The 21760-nt window shown below is 31.9% G+C and overlaps 1 protein-coding gene across 1 annotated transcript in view; it reads right to left on the reverse strand.

Moving 5' to 3' along the window:
* Window positions 1–21760, reverse strand: part of LOC107439593 (b(0,+)-type amino acid transporter 1) — a 67034-nt gene that overhangs the window by 31837 nt on the left and 13437 nt on the right. Inside the window, exons 2-4 of the mRNA XM_071180539.1 lie at window positions 20134–20286; window positions 8248–8349; window positions 5207–5467 (exon numbers count right to left, since the gene is read on the reverse strand). Coding sequence (XP_071036640.1) covers window positions 5207–5467; window positions 8248–8349; window positions 20134–20286 — 516 coding nt within the window. The remainder of the gene's footprint in view (window positions 1–5206; window positions 5468–8247; window positions 8350–20133; window positions 20287–21760) is intronic.

The raw sequence follows: 21760 nt of genomic DNA on the forward strand, positions 1-21760 counted from the left end.
GCGCGGAAGTCGAGCACTTTACGGTAGCACAGTTTAACGAGGACCAATACCGCACACCTCGGTCCCTACGCAGACTGATCCAAGTGGGTCACCCACCCGCACACTGACCGCAACCAGTGATGCTTGACTTCGGTGATCTGCTGGGAACCGTGTCTTAACGATCAGTTCACTGCGGGACCCTTCTGTTCTGGATTGGGTTTAAAATGACAAGGCTACGGAGATGAACGTTAGTTGTCATAAACCCAAAAATTGGGCCGGCTGTTCAACGATGGTTATTAAGCAAAATAAGATAAATAACTAATTAATAATAAATAGTTCACTTTTATGTAGTTAAAAAGTAATAAGCGACTATAAATGTAACGGGTAACAATAGTCGCTTCACCCACCAACCACTGTTTTAAGCACTACAACGCCAAAACATTTTTTTCCATAATTTTAATCTTAGAATAAATATTAGACAAAAAAATATTATAAAACAGATATATTACAAGCAAATATTTTCAGACAATTTGTATGGCTCATAAAGATGACAAGCGTTAAGTCAAGTTCATAATTCAATAAAAATCAGACACCGTTTGTATCAAAAATCTTTTGTGGTAAATATTTCTTGGTTACGTCATTCATCGAATGCATAATTGAAAGTTTCGCCATACACTAGATAGTTTATTATGACGCACGTTTTTTTTAATAACTATTTTACTCGTTGAAAATAATTCTTTGAAGTAAAGTGAAGTGACCTCAGAGAGGGTACGATAAGAGATTAGATAGACATGAATCATAGATTAAAGTACAATTTCCTTTTTTTTAAGTAAGAATTTCGGAAAATGCTCTCTTAATGGAAGTAACAAGGATAGCATTTAAATATATATATCCGTTATCATACTTTCATCTAGGGCAGTGGTTCCCAACCACTAGTAAATGTGAGTCATATATGAATGAAGTAATATGGGAGATCTAATCGCAAAGCTTTCTAAATGTACTTCTTATGCTATTATAAGAATTAGAGAGCGCAGCTCATTACAAATATGTAAAAGATTATTAGTTTTATCGTTATTTTATGTCAAAGTTGAAGATTAACTATTGTGCCGCGTAATTTAGTTTAGCGAAACTAGTAGCTGGAGAAGGGCCGGGATAGCCTTGTTGGCAGGGCACTGGACTCGCGTTCGTGAGAACAGGAGTTCGAATCCAGACTCCTAGTGTAGTAACTGGAGCACGTTAAATCTGTCTGGTCATAAAGTCCTCCATGTTCACATAACAAATTATATTTCTGAGGGTACTGAATTGGAGATGGATCGTTCTCTGGTCAAAATTACGATCTGCGGATGAATGAATGGATACATGAATAGAGTTCCTCTTTCTAAAATGGTCGAATTCTTGGCCATAGATGGGGCAACTGTAAGACAACAAAAATGCACCCGTTGTCTTAATGCAGTGATTCCCAAACATATGATTTTCGCGTACCCGTTCTAAATTTTTTGAAACGCTGTGTACCACTAATAAAAAAATGAGTATTTCTTACTATAAAATAATTGCATATGAAAGATAAAAATCACAACTGGCTGCTGATACCACTCATTATTAACTGTTAACTCTGCAAAAAATAGCCAATAGAAAAATACGTAATCGTAAATTTTCGTGGTTAACTTTGTTTTAAAATAAAATTGTTTGAAATTTTCGCAAATTGTTGCAAGATATTTCGCATAGGAACGTGTAACCCCTCCAAACTACTCTCGTACCCCTAAGGGTACGCGTACCACACTTTGGGAAACACTGTCTTAATGGAATACGATAACAACTAGCTGGAAAATTATGATTATTTTTTTACTTACACAGTTTGAAGTCTTTGGTTAAATTTCTAATTTATTTTTAGTAATTAAATTATAAAGCTAAAGAATGAATATCTCTTTGTCTGCAAACGGTCTCACAGTAGGTTGTACAGGTGAAAAGAGCGAGCTTTTGGTCATGCCAAACCTGCACCAAGAATTCTAGCATTCGTAAGCTCTTTCGCATCATGAATCGTACAAGAAATTTTGAGGATTGTGCAGCAATAACGAGCAGAGGGCATAGTCTCTATTATTAAAATAAGCGAAAAGCAGCGATCAGCAAGAAGTGGAGGACAGAGCGCCCCAGTATGTCTAAAAATAATTATGATTAATGCTGTTAACGTTGCCACCGCGCCGGCTTCTCATTCTCATAACGCAAAAAGAAATCAATGATATAATATTAAATTGCAAATTTTTAGAGAAATGTTTGAAAGAATATTCTGAAAATTATTAATGTAGACATGCAGGTTTTGAGTTATTTCATATCAAAATGAATTGTGTTTTTTTCTACGGTGTTAAATATACCTTGGCTGAAACCATTCGAGGTAAACTAATAGTATTATATTAGTGGCAGATGATTAATTTTTATACTCTTTTGCTAGAAGATAAGAAGCAATCTGTTACTTATCTTCAAACAGCATTAAAGAGACGAAATTTTCGTGTTTTCTCCTGCCTAAACTATTGTGATTATATTTTTGAGACTGCAGCTACATTTCGAAGATTATGAGTTGAAAAAAAAGTATGTTTATTTAGAGAAAGTACGTATTTGTGTCTGATTTCATAACTCAAAATATTCTACTCATTTTCCTAATAGCCCATTGCCTCCATTTTTCACGATTAAAATATCGTCTGTAAAAATTTTAATGTATCAGCTTGCAACATTAAAATTGCATCTTAGTTAGTGAAAATCTGATTGGGTTCGTTGAAATCAGATCACTAGATTAAGAACTTCTATTTTGCCCACTGTTTATTTTAAGAAAGAAGCTTTCATTTAAACTCTTTTCTTTTAAGAAGCCCTTCCTCTCTCGATCGAACTCAACTTTAGAACAAAGAATATAGATAGAATACGCAACTAAGGCCGGAACTGTTGGGTGCGGTATGCTATACCAGGTAAACAACTTATTGAGCAAGCAATATACTCAGATATAGCGGAACATCATATGCACCAAGATCCATGTCAGACTACGAATTTCAAAGAACAAGGTTCGAGTAAGAAGAACGGTGAGTCAGAAATCACAAGCTTGAAAAACTTCTGAACGAGGGAGTTCGATCATTTAGAAATATTTTAAAGACGAAATTTACATATTAATTTTAGGCGTATTACGTTTTCTACCCTCATTTTGCAAGTGTTTTTTGATTGGATGTTATATGCCTGTATATATATATAAGACAAATCAAGATTAGATTTGATGATTTTCATGACTGTATGGAGTGACTTTTGTTACCTCATGTTATGGAGAGTAGAATACTCTCGAGGATTGTTTTCTCTTATAAAGTTATGTGATGTCTAAGTTCAGTTATAATTTTTCTTGTTTAATAAAAATTCTTGTAAGTTCAAAGATGACTTTTTCATTGTGATTGCTTGTCCTGCAGTGGACTGATGGTTAAGACACGGTTCCAGCATCACTGACTGCGGTCAGTGTGCGGGTGGGTGACTACTTGGATTAGTCTATGTTGGGTCCGAGGGTGTTAAACTGTTCTACCGTAAAGTGCTCGACTTCGCGTGCAGGTCGTCGGGCTACCGAAGAGGGGGTGCCATCCCATCTGCAGAGGATCAAAATTGTGATGGCATGTCTTCGGATCATCCTCAGGGATGTTTCCCAGACCGTGAGACAATAGCCCCTTTGTGCAGCTCTAGAGCGACGTAAATGAACTACAACCACAACTCATTATGCTTACTTAGCAATTTCAACTGCGCTCTATCTAAACTGTGCCAGCAATACAGAGCATGCGCGTAAGAAGTAAAATGACATTCCGGAGATAGTATGTCTCCTGTGAACTGGTTGTTGGATAACTCTACAAGTAAGGTTGTGTACGCCGTCTACTGCCATTTCATTAATTCTTTTTACCTCAAAATATGTTGGCATCTTTAATCAACATATATAAAATGATATAAATGTATTCTCCAAGGAATATCTTAATTAATTGGACAGTACCGTTTATAACTCTACAAGTAAGGTTGTGTACGCTGTCCCCTTGCCATTTCATTAATTCTTTTTACCTCAAAATATGTTGGCATCTTTAATCAACATATATAAAATGATATAAATGTATTCTCAAAGGAATATCTTAATTAATTGGATAGTACCGTTTGTAACTCTACAAGTAAGGTTGTGTACGCCGTCTCCTGCCATTTCATTAATTCTTTTTACCTCAAAATATGTTAGCATATTTAATCAACATATATAAAATGATATAAATGTATTCTCAATGGAATATCTTAATTAATTGGACAGCACCGTTTATAACTCTACAAGTAATGTTGTGTACGCTGTCACCTGCCATTTCATTAATTCTTTTTACCTCAAAATATGTTAGCATATTTAATCAACATATATAAAATGATATAAATGTATTCTCAAAGAATATCTTAATTAATTGGACAGTACCGTTTATAAATGGCGTAGAAATGCAGAACAAACTTATAATAGATAAAGAAAACGTTGCATCTTCTACCAGTAGTGGTTGGGGGGAGAGAAGAGTGAAAACGGAACCTGTTTCAAAACTCTCTGCTGTTGTTCTCCTAAATGTTGTTGTTTCATTTATACACATGGACTGCACCAAGCTATGGAAGACCGGTTTACATTTTGTCTATCGAAGCTAGCCTTCTTCATCTCTGTATATTCTTTGCGGTAGAAGGGCGAGAGACGGGGAGGGAAAATTCTAACTATGCTTTTCCGGCATACCAATACAGTTTTAAAAAACAGCAGTTTTGAAATATAGTTAAATTCGGTTGTTCTTGGTTTATATTTTAAATGTTTAGCTTATCTTAATTAGTTTATAGTTAAAAATATTTTTATTTTTGAGCAATTTGCGGTTTTAGTCTGTTCCGTTAAATTAATCGGTTTTACTCCGTTTAAATTATTACAATTTAAACAGATTAAAACCGATTTGGTTACAACGTTTGAAAAAAAACTACATTTTAAAAAACAAAATTTAAAAATGGAGAAATGTGGAGTTTTAAATTACTTTCTCAAAACCACGAATAGTAATTTTTTTTTTATTGCTTTGAAGTTAAGAGTAAAAAATCATAAAAGTTCTAAAAATTATTTCTCTTAATCTAATAAAGCGCCTCCTTTTCACTTTCTACCTTTTTGTTAAAAGATATTTTGTTTGTCAATAGCATCAAAAAGAAACTAAAATTCCAAGATGGAGATACTTACATATAGCAGCGAGGGCGATGAGTTTTTTGGCAATGTCAGGCGAGGAACAAGTTGGGAAAAATGGTGTGACTATATATTCAGAGAAGGTGAGCAACATGATGGATACTGCGGCAGGTTTTATGATGATAGAACACATCCACATGTAGAGGAAGGCGGGCACTGGACCGAACCTCCCTTTCTTACCGTATACGTGTAGGAAGTAGGAATACTCAGCACCAGACACAGGTATAGAGGTACCCAGTTCAGCGTAGCAGAGGGCACCTGAAAATGACAGCGGTAATCATCCACTGTAGTTGAAGTTGATCGGTACAATTTAGAACTACGTTTTATACATCGGTAATCTATATGCTACCGATAATGATAGCGGTTATCATCCAGTTTTGAAGTTGATCCGCACAATTTAGCATTACGTTTTAAACAAAGTGCCTTGAGCAATAGTTAGCTGCCAAAGAACATATAGCAAAATAAGTTGCTTAACAACAATAATTACTTTTGTTCAACTATATCCTTAAACAGGATGTTTAAAAATTACATTAAAAACTTGTAAAACCTACAAATTTAAGTAAAAACTATACTCAGATTCTTCTGCGTGGATTTCCAAGCGGTAATGATAAGAGCTACTTTATTTATCCGCTACAGCCATAGGCGACGTTTGATGGTGGGTGTATGCTCCCACAATAAATTAAGAACTTCAAAAAAGTCCCCTTCCCCCCCTTCAGGAATCATTATCAATTTAAATTTAATCGAGTTATAAACAAGTTGAGATAATAATAATTTGGCAGATGGAATAAATTTTTTTAAATTATTATACTCTGTTGCAAGTTAAGAAAAAACCATTTTCCCTATAGAGAGAGCCTGCTTGCATCTAAGTGCATGTTAAATGGATGCCAAGCTCGAAGCGCGAACGAATATCAACATCGCCAAATCTTGAAACGACGTGGTATGGCCTTCTTTTCGCTTATAAAAAATAGCATGAATTCAATTTCCGTCCGAAGAGTTAAACTTTTAAAAGCTTTTAAATTGTTTTGAAAGCATAATTATATAATTCGATAGCTAAATAAAACGGAACTATATGCAGTCGCGGATGATTACTTAAATTCTTTACCGCTATGGGTGTTTTCTTAACTTGCAATCGAGTACAGAACTTTTGTAACTGTTGTATTTTTATTTCGACCAGGACAAAATTTGGGTGCCTCACACGCCTATCGGTAGCGTACAATGATTCTTCAGAAATAAAAGGTGGTACGATTGGGATGAGGTACGGTTTAGGCAACTTTCCACAATGGATAATTGACCGTATAAAGCTAAGCATAAGTGGCACACGAGCGATTAATACTCACTTGGGCCGGATCATGCCATTGGTCGAAAATTACATCACTATTTGGGGGAAGGGAGATGGTGGCTATTGGCTGGTGTTTGTATGATTTTGGCGACAAATTTTGTACTAACATGTGCTTCGGGATTTATTTCTTCCTTGTAAATGTTTACATAATATTATGTCGTCGTTAGGGTGGGGGAGATAGGTAAATGTCCTCTTCAGTATTTCAGACAATATTTTTGTTTTAATTGATTGAAATTCATGAAAACTATAATAAATAAATATAATGAATGTTCTTGCAAATATAAGATGTTGGAGCAATATTACAAATAAGTTTTTTTTTTATTGTAGCTTTTCCTTGAGAATTATCTTTTACAGTTATAAAGTAACGAAGTTGATACAAATATAAGCTCAAATTTACTGATACATCTTCATTTAGTTGTGTTATGAGTAATTTTAAAAACTTTATAATCAAACAACACTTAAATTTAGTTCAAAGTAATGACCAAAATTCTGTGCTTAGCTTCCCCCCCCCCTGCATTTCTAGATCAGCCCCAGTTGACCGTGACGTAAAAGCAGTATTGTTTAATATCACTTACTTAGATTCTAATAAAAATTACCACAAAACTGCTCAAAATGTGAATATTGTCTTTATTACTTTTTGATTATAATAAATATTCCCATTCATAGGACATTTTAAACTTCCAGTTTTTACATTAGCTTTATGAACATTTTTATATGCTCGTATAAATTATTATTTCGTTTAAATATTTTTTCGCAAATCACCTCATTCATAATTAATAACAACAAGAAAACATTAATAGATAAAAACAAGAACATTAATACCACGTGTAAACAGAGCTCGTTTGAAAGCTAGATTTAAAATCTGTAGCCAAATCAAGATCTGTCGCCAATTTACTATGCAATACACAGCATGTCCCTTCCCCCAAACAGTGATGTCATCTACGACCAATAGCGTGATCCGGCCGAAGTGAGGATTAATCGCTCGTGTTATTATTGCTATGAATTTCCTCCTTTTTTTAATTCCCTATTTGAGGTAGCCCATTCATTAGATTTCAGTGTNGCGTATTTTCATATTAACAGTATTTTTAGCATTCTAGACATAAAACGATAATTGTCACCAACTATAACACACAATGAACGTTGAATGAACATTATCACGAACGATAACACACACTGAAACGATAATTGACAGGTTACTTAGGCGTTTACATTAGCTACATCTTGCTCTTCGAACTATAGTCAAAAGCGTATTTTCATATTAACAGTATTTTTAGCATTCTAGACATAAAACGATAATTGTCACCAACTATAACACACAATGAACGTTGAATGAACATTATCACGAACGATAACACACACTGAAACGATAATTGACAGGTTACTTAGGCGTTTACATTAGCTACATCTTGCTCTTCGAACTATAGTCAAAAGCGTATTTTCATATTAACAGTATTTTTAGCATTCTAGACATAAAACTATAATTGTCACCAACTATAACACACAATGAACGTTGAATGAACAGTATCACGAACGATAACACACACTGAAACGATAATTGACAGGTTACTTAGGCGTTTACATCAGCTACATCTTGCTCTTCGAATTATAGTCAACCGCGTATTTTCATATTAACAGTATTCTAGAGGTAAAACGACAATAGTCATTTTCGTAAAAACTGAATTATAGGTGAAATACTTACCAAAAAGTGAAATGAGACCGCATCCAGCCCATACAATGAGACTTGCACCCACAGACCCAGATCGAACAAGCACTCCTTTCGGGGATATGAAAATTCCAGAACCTGGGAAAACGGTTTAAAGCATAGTTGTACTGATTTATATCAACTGGTGTTGGAAAAAAAAGTTTATATTTTGAATCAATTTATAAAAAAAAATCCATCAATTTTTGATTTATTTAACAAAATTATTTATCTTCAAAAGATGATCTCATGCTCAATGCAAATTTTCAATCTGTGATAAAGTAGACAAAAAAAGTAAGCACCAGGAATAACTATTGATCTAACCATTGGATTATTTGATTTAACATCGTTGACATATTAATCTAACATCGTTATTAGGAGCCAATCTCAATAGTTCGAGGGCTTAATCTGAAATATGTTAATTAAGCAGTGATATTTTAAGTCACGAAATCCAACACATAAACGTACTTTCTTTAAATAAACATACCTCTCTTTTCGGCGATTATTAATTCATCATCCTCAAAATATTACTGCAATTGTGAGAAACATGGCTCCAATAGTTTAGGCATGAGAGAGCTTGTTTTATTTAATAACAATCGAAAAATTTAAATTATAAAGCATACAGTTTTTTTTATATCATTTTAAAGCATGCTATCTTAAATGGCAAAATACTAATTTTGAATGCAATTGGTCAAATAATTTCTGAGTCGTATACATTTTTAAAATTTGATTTCTCTAGAGCTATTCAACCAATTTCGTTTAAATACTTTCAAAATGGTGTGATACTTTTTAAGTGCCGAGGTTGTACATTTCGAATTGTACCACAGGTTGAACGACATCAAGACAGCAACTGTTGGTCAATTATTAAATTTAAATTAAAATGAAATTTTAATGGTGTAGTGGTTGAAAATAACCGCTAATTAAATAATGCATACTATAATTATCTTTCACAGTTTCTATCTTGAAAAAAAATCAATACATCATGTTCTAAAAAAAAGCATTTTAAAAATATGAGTGTTTCGCTCATTTAAAAGTATATAGTTTAGTCTTTCAGATTCTTAATGTATAAACGTAATCTATGTATTTATCGACAAAGTATCATGTCGATGCATTTACATGCATAAAACATTTAGCTGTATCATCTTTCAGATTAAAAAATTAGCTTTTTCATTTTGTGCTTAGCTCAGTCATTCTTTTTAATGAAAAAAAAACAATTCTTACAAAGTTATTTCTTTTATAAAAGTCCCAGAATTGTTCTTTTATTCAAAAAAATATATAGGGCAAAACAGCGATAAATTTTATATAATATGAAAAAGTATTTTAACACTTCAAAATAACATACTCAAATGTTTATGAACAAAACAATATAAAAGGTAATGATAAAATTAACAATTTCGAAATAATATTCACTCATTTAATTCCAATTAATATAAATATTTTTGGACCTATACGCGTCCATCTGTAAAATAATGTTTCCATTAATGACATTAAAAAAAAGTAATTTAAAATTTAACGTTAAAAAGGGACAGTTTAGAAATAATGTCTAATTTACACCACTGAATCTATAATTTTAGGAAATAAACAATTTCAGAATTTCTATCTCTAGAATGGTGCCGTGCAATTAGCATTCGATCGGTAACTTTTATCGATAATAATATTAAAAAATGACCCCTTTTAAGAAAACCTGTCTTCAATTTTTCTGAAAATTTTGTATTCTCCAATTTCATCGCGAAATTTATAGTTTTACGTAAAAACAGTTCCTACAAATGCCCATTTGTAAATAGAAAGCATCATTATTATTTTTTTTTTAACTTATTAGAATCAATAACACTCATTTCAAATGGGACTGTGCTATTTTTTACTGCTACTTAAAGTAATACAAAATTAATTTTTCTTTCAATTTACTTTTTTTTTACTTTCATTTATTTTGCACATTTTATCATAACAACTCTTTAAAATTTAAATTTCAGAAAAGAAAAAAAAACATTTTTGTAAATATGTCACAAGATAAAACTCTCTATTAATACATATTTAAATAATTCATACACGTAAAAAATTGCAACGTAATTGAAATATTTATTCAATTCATATATAAATAAATAAAGTTTAATTCACTGCANCTGGCAAGTTTTTTTTTTTTTTTTTTTTTAAACTTTATCAGTTGTAAGATGACAACCAAAATTTTAAAAATACCCGTTTCTTTTATATATATATATAAACAATAATGAAAAATAAATAAAATATACCCCCGTTCTTCTTTAATTTTCAATCTTTTAGAGATCATTTTTCTCACTATACGTAAATTTAAAGTATATTTTTGATTTTCGTTTTCTAGATGTTTTTTTGCTATTAAAAAAACTTATGTCTTTTAATCTAATAACCATTACCAATGAAATGCTATAACAAGAAACAAAAATAAAACTCATAGGTGAGGAAATTAAAATTAGCAGACGGTGCTTTACCGGAGGAATGCACAGAAATGGGCCTTTAACTGGGCGCCAGAGGAAAAACGGCGAAGAGTACGTCCAAATTTAACGTGGTGCAGGATAATTGAAAGAGAGTGAAACGTGTGATTACTAGAAGAAGAAATTATCTGATAATTTTTTTTTCTTTTTTGCACATAGAAAATAAATAAAAATCTCGTTTTTATACACATAAGTAGCATTTAAAAAATTTAAAGAGAGAAAGAAAAATCTTTTTAACCTCAAATTTTTTTTTCCTCTTCAACACACAAAAGAACACATGCATTGGAAAAAAGAAACTACATATTTTTCCTATTTAGGACTGTACAAGTCGTTATCGCGCCAATAATAATAATTTAAAAGCCGTAAATTCCACGGCAATAACGGCAAGATTGATGATAATACCATGCGTATCCACGATTAAACCACAGGAATCACACTGATCAAAATGGGTTAATTAAATGTACGTTTCGGATTATTGTGTCGTAATTAATAATATCGTATTAAAAAATTATCGGCCGAAAATTAATAGTGATAACTGTGAAAAAATTGATTCAAAAAACGATAGAAATAACGTGTTATAGTGAATACTCAGGTTCGCGATTTGAATTCCCCGTATCATAATATTAACGGGATTTTAAAAAATGAAGTGAAAAGCAACAATTGGGTATACTATAGCCTACGTCACAGATCGTGTTATTCCTACTAAATTTAACTAGTAAACAGCATTTTCTGCGAACCTGATTTCTAGCAACAAGTAAAAGCATCAAACGAAGTGTCTTGTTATAAGTCGCTACTCGCCAAGTTTGAATTGTATTAGTCTAGTTCCTTTGGAAATAATTTATATTGTTGTTTTACNCTCGTTTCCCTCGGTAAATCCGAGTTCTCGTTAAATCCGAGCTCGTTATAAACGAGTTCGACTGTAGTGAATACTCAGGTTCGCGATTTGAATTCCCCGTATCATAATATTAACGGGATTTTAAAAAATCAAGTGAAAAGCAACAATTGCCAAAAAAAAAAAAAAAAACTTTTTGAAACGCAGCGTGAATTCTGCGCAAATCGAGAGTTAAAAATTATTCAAGTGCGCGATTCTAATTTCTCGTTTCTTAATAATATCGTATGAAAATATCGGGATTTAAAAATCACGAGGATATCAATAGCAATAACTGTGAAAACGTTGATCGGAGAAAACAGTATCATCGCGACAAAAAGTGACTAATAAATCCACGACTTGAATTTTGCGTGTAATAATAATGTATAAACAATACAAAAATTTAAAAAAAATAAAAATAAATAAACTTTAAAAAATTGAGAGAACTCGTAGCAATAGCCGATAAAACAATCAAAACAACGCATAGATTTAAGATGGGATGGACGCCAATCACGCGTATCAAAAAGTGATTATTCAAATGCGTGATTCAAATTTTGCGTCTTGTAATAATATCGGAATTTTAAAACTCATCAGAAAATCTATTAAATCAACTGCAAAAAGGGGTGTGGGGGATTCAAACACGGTTTAGGATGGTATCAAGCCATAACCACCTAGTAGGTGTTGATCAAGCGCGTTGAAAAGTGATTACTGAAAGGCACGATTCGAAACTGCCATGTCGTAATATCACATTAACAAACAAACAAAGCACTTTATTGGGAACAAAAACATACACATAAATACAAAGAATAAATATTCGTCGCCAAGAGGAAAATCCTGACAAGGCGACGAAGAAAGGTAATACAATCAGTTTAAAATAGAAATTTAAAAAGAAAAAGAAAAAAAAAATAATACATGAAACTATATAAAAAAAATAATAAAGGTAACATAAGAAATTCATTTTGATTGGCACAAGACTGGTACGAAAAATTAAATGCTTCCTTTAAAGTGAAAAATAGAGATCTAAATCGTCGATGTTCATCACAAATTGAAATAAAGCAAGCTTAAAAGAAGAATATATTTGGATATTTTGCAACTGGAATTGTAATTTATTATATAATTTAGGTGNCATTTGGATTGGCACAAGACTGGTATAAAAAAATAAAATGCTTCCTTTAAATGAAAAATATAGATCTAAATCATCAATGTTCATCACAAATTGAAATAAGGCAAGCTTAAAAGAATAATATATTTGGATATTTTGCAACTGGAATGGTAATTTATTATATAATTTAGGTGGTAAGTAAAAAAACTCTTTTCGTGAAATTTCTTTTGTAAATTGGAGAATCTCATATATTTCAGTTGGTCTCCTTTCAGACACATTGGTTTTTAATTTGCATATTATTTTATTCTTCTGTAAATAAAGTAAAATACGAAAAAATACATTATGGCGAAATGGTAATAGATTAATTCTTGTATATATATTGGTGGTAGTTATACTTGAATTATTTATACTTAGAGAAATAATAATATAGAGAATTAATAACATTAAAAACTAATTCGACCTGCTTGTAGCAATAAAAAAATAGAGGGCACATATATCGCATTCATTGAATAATTCTTCTGTTGCAAATCGGAATTTACAACAAAACTGCTGCTCATTCAAATATAAGTTTAAAAAATGAGAAAAAAACACATTTTCTAGCGAGCTATCTTTTAGATGTTTGCCGACCGGCCTGTGTAGGGGTTAGGGAACTGCCCTTGCATCAGAAAGGTTCAGGGTTCGAATCCCGGACAAGGCATGAATGTTCTTTCCTTCTCTGTACAGTGGGAGCAACGTTGGCCCACCTAATAGGGTGCCTCTGAAAGAGAGGTCAACAAATGTGCCCTATAAATGCCTGAATTGACGAAAAAATGTTAACACAGGTGGGCACTGGGAAAAGAAGAAGAATTTTTTTTTTTTTTAAATGTTTGCCATTTCGGAATCACTAATTAGACTATCAATTTTAAACTTCTGTGTTTGCCTCAGTGGTTTATTAATCCTAGTCGAAGTTATGGAATTTTTTTTTCTTTCTGCGTTGTGTTCTCGAAGCTTATCCGAAGTTGTGTTTTTCCCGAACAGCATAAAAAAAAGTCATTATTGCACGTAAATAAGAACTTTTTTTAAAAAAATGGATATCAATAGCAATAACTGTGAAAAAGTCTNTAAAAAAAATGGGGGGGGGGGTGCTGATAAGGGCGGTTTAAATGACTCATTAACGAGACTTAGCGAAAGTAACGAAGTTTTAATTTTAGATTATCGGTAATCCAAAAAAATTTCGTTGGGATTGTTATCGCGGAAATGCACGAATCAATACGGCCTTGAGATTCGCGGAATTCCGAGAATAAGAAGAACCACATGCCTCTGAGATGAGATGGAACAGAAAACAAAGGAGAAGGATAATACTGTTATGTGACACTTGGCATGAAAAGAGAGAGAAGATGGAAAAAAAAAAAACTTGGGATGATAGATGGAAATTCTTGAGCATTGATTGTAAGTTATAAGTCATAAAGATCATAAGTTATATTTAATAAAATGCAATAATTTATATTTTATAAAATGATCTTGTTTTTTGATATAACAGATTAAATTTTTTAAATCTTTTTAACAGGAAGTGTATTTGCGAAGGAAAAAAATTATTAATGAACCAATCACAATAAATAACGTAACATTTTAATACCATGTTTTATTGGAACGCTATTTTGAAGAATGAATTCTATTTAACTTTTATTGTAAGAAAACATAAGCCTGTTTCATTTTAGGGATATTCTCTATCAAATCAGTTTTGATAAAAGAATAATGTAAACTTTTTTACGAAGACTTTTTTGAAATTAACAAAGACATATTACTTACTAGAAAAACAATAAGAGTATTCAAAAATATTCGCTATTGCCAAAAGAAATATAATGTGCAATTGATTTCAAAAGGGGGAAAAAATGTACCAATGAAGGGATTTTTCTTTAATGACCTGTCACTAGTTTTAAACTCTAAATGTTATTTATTTATCATAAACTTAATCTGAATCTATCAAAATATCTGATTTCATATAAATGATATCTAAATTTTATCTGATTTAATGAGAATTGATTAAAAGTAAAATAAGAAAACAATTGTAAGTTATTATGCGAGGTTTTGACTATGTTTTTTATTTTATCAGTTTAGACTGAAAACCTGGAGTTTACCTGAGTCTTAAAATCAAGTTTGAGTGAAACTATGTAAAAAATTAAGTTCGAAAGCGTTTGTTTCATTACTAGAAGCATTTATTGTAAAAAAAAAAATTATTGAATTAATTTTTTTGCAATGAGATCTCAAACTTCGTGAAAAATTTATTAAATTCCTTAATATATATAAAAGTCAGTAAATACTTCATTTATTATGGAGGTCATAAATACCTTGATACTCTTTCAATATTAGAATAATAAATGCAATTAATAGATAATGCACAATTTTAAAAATATATTTTATTTACATACAGGTTACTCAGTAACGATCATACGTAACATACATTTATAGATTCCTAAATACTGTTAAATGAATTAAGTAATTAAAAACATAATTAAAAAAATAACATAATTATGTTTTTAATTACTTAATTCATTTAACAGTATTTGACTTAATGGAAAGAAGAGCTGATTTCCATTACTTTCCCATCCTTTTTGGTAATGATATTCGAGAAATTTTTAAGAAGATTCGCTTAATTGAAGCTATGAAATGTCACATCCATATCTAACTTGATGAATGATAGATACACTATACCGAAAACAAAACAAAAACATGAGAACACAGCTGTTTGGCGATTGTCGAGAACGCTCCTTTAACGCCAATAGAAATTTCCGCTAATTGCTTCCAATCATTGGTAGGGTCTGCTTACACGCCTCCCCAGCACCCCTTAGATTTCAAAACTGACTTTGGAAGAATTTGTACATGTTAAAAACCCTAATTTAATTTTTTTTTAAAAATAGAGAAAGAATTTTGTTTCATTTGAAAAAGAAATATTTAGTTTAGAACACAGAGAAAAATGTTAAAACTATCAAAATTTAAAATAATGAAAAATTCCGGGGGAGAAAAAACTATTCCTATAATTAAATAATATGTATAAGTAATTAAATATATTTAAAACTTATTATCCTAAACATTGTATAAGATCCTACTCGAAAACTTGATAAGAAACTGTAGTATTCACCTTCATACGGAATGACCCAAATCAAATTGAAATATTATTTTTAAGAAAAGGATTATTAAAATATTATTAATATGGAAAAAATAATTTTATCGTCTTTTACAGAACGTTCGCACAAAGGGTAATAAATGAGTTAAAATGACGTTTTCTTTTTGAAAAAAGTAACCCTAAATTCAATACATTTTAGAACATACCGATGATTTAATTCTAAAGGAAATATATGATGTTAAGAAAAATATTTTTCCATCTGTTGGATAACTTTCACCACATTGGCTAAAGACATCATAAATTAATTAGAAGACCTAATTTAGAAGAACGTTTTTTCCACATTTAAATACATATTTAAGTAATACATCCTTGTTGTTGGTAGGTCAAGGTTGAACCGCTGTCCATTTCAATTAGTCCCCCTTTTTTTATTATTATTAATATTAACATGATTTGCAAGAAGATTGTCATTTCTCAGCACAGATGTACTGTCTATTCGGTTGAAAGTATGTTAAATTCAGTCGACGCGGAATTGACCAATTCACTTCCGCCCAGCTTTACGTAAATCTTAATTATTTTTATTATTCTAATCTCAGGTTAATCATTCAAATATTCACTGTGGAATCGTTCACATATTACGCAATGGGGTGAAGGGATTTGTGATTTGATTTTTTTTTAAAACGGTGGCAGAATTTTTTCGGGTTTTCTATGACATACCTCTCTAGTACCTTTCTGCAAGATACTTTTATTAATTACAAATATGCATGTTACTAATTTAAGTAACAGAAGCGTCCACTTCAAAAGAAAAGAACTTTCCGGAAAAAATAATGTAAAATTTTTAAACTGAATATGTAATATTTTTTTTTTTGTTCTAATATAATGAACGATATTCTCGCATTTTGTAGGGTGGAAAGGTAGAAGGAATTTAAAAACAATTAAAAATAGCAGTAACTACCGAAAAAATAAAAGATCGCAAATCGGACACAAATCGAACTCTTTAAAAATGGCATTTACAAATGCGTGTTTTGTAAAAAAATGTGTGGAAATCAATAGCAATAGCTGCAAAAAAGAAGAAATAGAATGCAAATTTCTGTAGGAAAGAAAACCAAAATTTTTACTTCATTCATACCTAAGAATAGATAAATTTGCGAGGGATTTTTTCCCCCTCTCCGATGCGCGAGATTGGCATCTTTTTGAATATGATTCTCGAGAAAAGATAAAATTTTTCGAAAACTTCTGCAGGGAAGAAAACCAATTTTTTTTTACTTCCCAAAAGGAAAATTTTTTCTACAAGCACTCAGCAACATTGTGACAATGTCGCCGTGATTCTGCCACGGGGAAGAATATGAGCAATACTTATATAAATCATGCCGTTACGTAATGAAGATTAAATGAAGATTAAAACATATATACAATAAGATAAAAAAAAAAGAATGTATCGAGTCATTCACATCTGTTGAGAATTTCATTAAAAATTCCCTCTTTTTACAGGCCTATACTGTATTGTTCTTCCTTAATTATCATTTAAACTAATGAGCAGACAATATTTAATTGGACATATCATATAAAAAACGAGAAAAAATAAAATTTCATATAAAAAATTAGAGAATTCTAAAACTTTTTTTTGTTGAACGATTTGTTTTTTGGGTGATTTTAGAGCTTCTAAAATACAGTAGAGTAACTTTATTTTTAAAAACAAACAGAGAAAAAAATAATGTTGAAGGAATAATGCAGCGAAAAGTCAGAATTTTAGTCCCAACTATTCATGTATTATAACCCTCGTTGAACAGTCGACGCAATTTTTGGGTTTACCACTACTAATGTTCAACTACGTAGACTTATAATTTTGAACCCAGTCCAGAAGACAAGGGAACTCCTGGATCAAGCATTGGGAGAAATTTTGCCTTCGTGGAGGACTTTTTGATGGAACTAACCCGCATTTGCGTGGCATATAGAGGAAGACCACGAGAACCTCTCGCGGTTAGCCTGACGGCAAAGGGACTCTAACACATGATCCGTCTACCACTGAGGATATTTCACATCAGCACTGTGGTGGGTGCAAGCCAGATGCGGAATTCGTATCGACCAGCCATCGCTGGAATTCGAACCTGGTTTACTGGAAGGCGAACGCTCTATCCCCTGAGCCATCGCTATTCATGTAATAAAAAACTTGCATATGGCGTGAAAAACAAGAGGACCGTTAAGATATTCAGCAAGCACTTAAGGAGGGGGGTTGTTATTTGCCTATTATTACTGATGAGTATTTGCTTACCCCTAATTTAAAAAAAAAACTTTTATTTTTCAATTGTTTTAATTAAAAAAGAGGAAACAAATATTTGGAATGAAAATCAGCTAAAGAAAGATTTTTCCAAAGAGTTTTCAAAATCAAAAGTCTTGACTGTCACAGAAGGAAAAACACGAAAGAATATTTCGCATTTTACTAAATATTGATGAAATAAAACAAGAAATGTTGTTTTAATGCAAAATTACATCGTATATTTAAATCGTTGCTGCAAAAGTTAAAGCAAAAAACAAGCGGAAGAGGGAAGGGTAGTTGAGGTTTAAGACTTGCTTATCGTTGTAGGGAGTTGAAAATTGGCATGCTTACATTTACAGTGAAACAGATAAAAAGTGGGCCCCCACGGGTAATAATCAGAAACATTCATATTCCTCGCCGGTTTTTGTTTAGGTTTCTTTTATGAAGTTCTTTGATTTTTATTAAACGATTTGACGATAAAGCCTCTTGCAACAATTCAAACAACTCACCAGGTAAAAATTTGTAGCATTCAAACAATTTACCTGGTAACAATTCGCGAAACTCAAACAATTCATCAGTGAAAAATTTAATAAGTTTTCAAGAGTGTGAAAATCGCCGTTTGGACGGCTTATTCTATCTCTCATAAGTCAAAGGAATAATCCGTCTCACTTTGATAAACGCCATTTCGCAATGAGCCTGGCTAACTGAGAAAAAAACCAGTATTTTCTAATCAGCCTGGCACTTTTAGGCTTATCGAAGTGTGCACAATTAGCCAGAATTTTTTCTAGCAGTTTGCAATAACTAATTCTTCGCAAACTTCATATAAGGCCAGAGGAAAATAGGCTGATTGTAATAAGCGCCATCTATACGTAAAATGCATCGGATGATTTTCGGTTCATAGGTCATTATAGGGTGTAAAAAAAGAAAGAAAAATTTTTTACGGCTAATTCTTTTTCACCTACGGAAGTAATTTAAGTTTAAAGAAAAGGTAAAACATTAAGTTTTAAATGCTGAAAAAATGTTTTCAGAATTATGAAAAGATTAATAAGATATTGTATTATATTTTGAAAACATTTTATTGGTATCTGAAATTCTTGTTTCATCAGAACTTAAATTTAAAATTACTAATTCAAGGAGAAAAAAAGTTTGACACGAAAAGTTTCGCTTGCGCTTTAGCAATGCCCTTTTACTGGTATTTTTTTTTAAACCATTAATAAGGTTTTCTTGATGCTCTGTCGCTATGAAAACTAAAAAAGACACAGTTTAAAGGCTTTACACTTGAAGCAGAGTAATGATTTTAAATAATATAGATTACCTTGGCGTAAAGAATTACCAATGTTTTAGAACTGACAAATAACTTAAATATTTTTAAAGTTATTAAAATGTTTAAAAAATCGCCATTTCGGCAACATTTTTCAACCCAGATAAAAATTATCAAAATCATTGCCTTGTTCTAAGTTTTTGAAAATTTCTATGCTGCCAACTAATGCAGCATTGGAGTAAGTTTTTAAATATTATACAATTAGTCCACAAACACTTTGTATTTTTACAAAATTGTGGCTTTTCTCCATATTGACGTTTAGCGCCATTTTCAAAATAAGTATGCACAACGCTAGCAATTAGATAGGCTTAACTTGTCCTAACAGTCATAAGTTAGTGTAGCAAACTCAAAGCAGTTATGAAAATAGCATATTATCAGCAAAACAGCATCATTTCTCATGAATGAACCTTCGAATAGTGAGCCTTCGATGATGGAGTCTTCAAAAAACAGCCTTAAAAACGCACGATGGTAAGAGGTCGCAAAATCAAAATGTTAGATTAGCTTTTTTCCTGAAAAGGAGAGAATGGATCACAATTACCGGATCAATTTTTTTTTCCTGAAAAGGAGAGAATGGATCACAATTACCTGATCAATTTTTTTTCCTGAAAGGGAGAGAATGGATCACAATTACCTGATCAATTTTTTTTTTTCCTGAAAGGGAGAGAATGGATCGCAATTACCTGATCAATTTTTTTTTCCTGAAAGGGAGAGAATGGATCACAATTACCTGATCAAATTTTTTTCCTGAAAGGGAGAGAATGGATCACAATTACCTATCATAGTTCCAACAATGAGAAAGACAGCACTGAGGAGTCCTACTTCCCTTTTTAATCGCACTTCCTCTTTCTGTCCCACAGGACTTTTGAGACTTTCTCCTTCTTCATCATCATCCAGGGATCGACCCCTTACACGATCTAGAACACCACCTGTCCATTAAAAGAGAGATTTATAGTTAGTCCGGCATTTTTAAAAGTAGCATCGGTTATAAAATGAAAAACTTTCTATCAACACAAAACCTCAATGGATACCAGCAAGTGACGTAGTGTGGGTGTCTCGATAACAACTGTTACTAAACAACTGTAACAGCTTACGTTAACAACTGTTCTTTCCATTCTATTTCGAGCAAGCAAAGCCCGTCAAGTATCAATTCTCTTCTAAAGTGACACACTCCAAATTCTTTCTCAAAGATTTCAACTGTTTCACAACATATTTACACAGAGACTTAACACAAAGACGGGCACGAAGCCATGGAGAACATAAACAAACTAAGTATGCATCGAAGCTGCCAGGTACACAAACCAAAAATACATCACAGTCACACTAAAATGCATAAACAAATAATAAATCTAAGTTAAGTAAGCAGTCAAGTCAGAGCCGGATTTTGCCTTTCGTAGGCCCTAGGCACAGCCGTTTATGGGCCCTCCCCTCCATCCCCCACTCCTCCCCTCTTTTCAAAATATATGCTAACATTTTCTTCGTATGGAAACGTATTACGCCATTTTAGATGTATTAATTTCAGAAATGACTAAAAGGCATAAAGCTTACAGTGATTTGTACGATAATTTCGGTTTTCTTGTTAACAAAAATTTGTCAGAATCTGAGATTAAACTAAAAGCGCAAAATTTGATGAAAATTTACTCATCCGATTTAGAGGAAAACTTTGTAGATGAATTTTTACTATTTTCAAATTTGTATGAACATAAATCTGCACAAGAAATGTTGAAGGCTCAAATTAAAGATAAACTTGTGAATACTTTTCCTAACGTTCACATTGCATTAAGAATATATTTGTCGATTCTTGGATCAAATGCAGAAGGAGAAAGATCTTTCTCCAGATTAAAATTGATAAAAAATTATTTGCGTTCAACAATGAATCAAGATCGTTTGGCATCACTCGCACTTATGTCTATTGAATACGACATTTTGCGTAGTTTGGAATTCGACAGCATAATACAAGATTTCGTTGAATCCAAAAATCGCAAAAAAGTAATATATTAGATCATAAGATTCTGCAAAATAATTTATTACCGTAAAATATTATATTTTAATTTGTATCTTTATAATTTTGTGCAAAATACACTTGTTGTTTTTAAAGCTAAACTATTTTTGACAACAAATTTTTTTCTCCCAAGTTTTTCGTAGGCCCCTGAATTTTGTAGGCCCTAGGCACGTGTCTAGTGTGCCTATAGGTTAATCCGGCCCTGAGTCAAGTAGACGAAGAAGTAGTAACAACCGTAAGTAGTAAAAAGTAAGTAGACGAGGAAGAATTACATTTCAATTAATTCGATGTGCGATACTGGCTCTATATTTAATTAACTTATCGTTAATTGTCTTTCTAACTTATGTAGAAAAACTTAGCTCAACTTTAGTACGCCCTTTTACTGATAAAGATTAGCTGAC

Source organism: Parasteatoda tepidariorum, chromosome 4 (assembly GCF_043381705.1).
Source record: "Parasteatoda tepidariorum isolate YZ-2023 chromosome 4, CAS_Ptep_4.0, whole genome shotgun sequence".
NCBI classification, from domain to species: domain Eukaryota; kingdom Metazoa; phylum Arthropoda; class Arachnida; order Araneae; family Theridiidae; genus Parasteatoda; species Parasteatoda tepidariorum.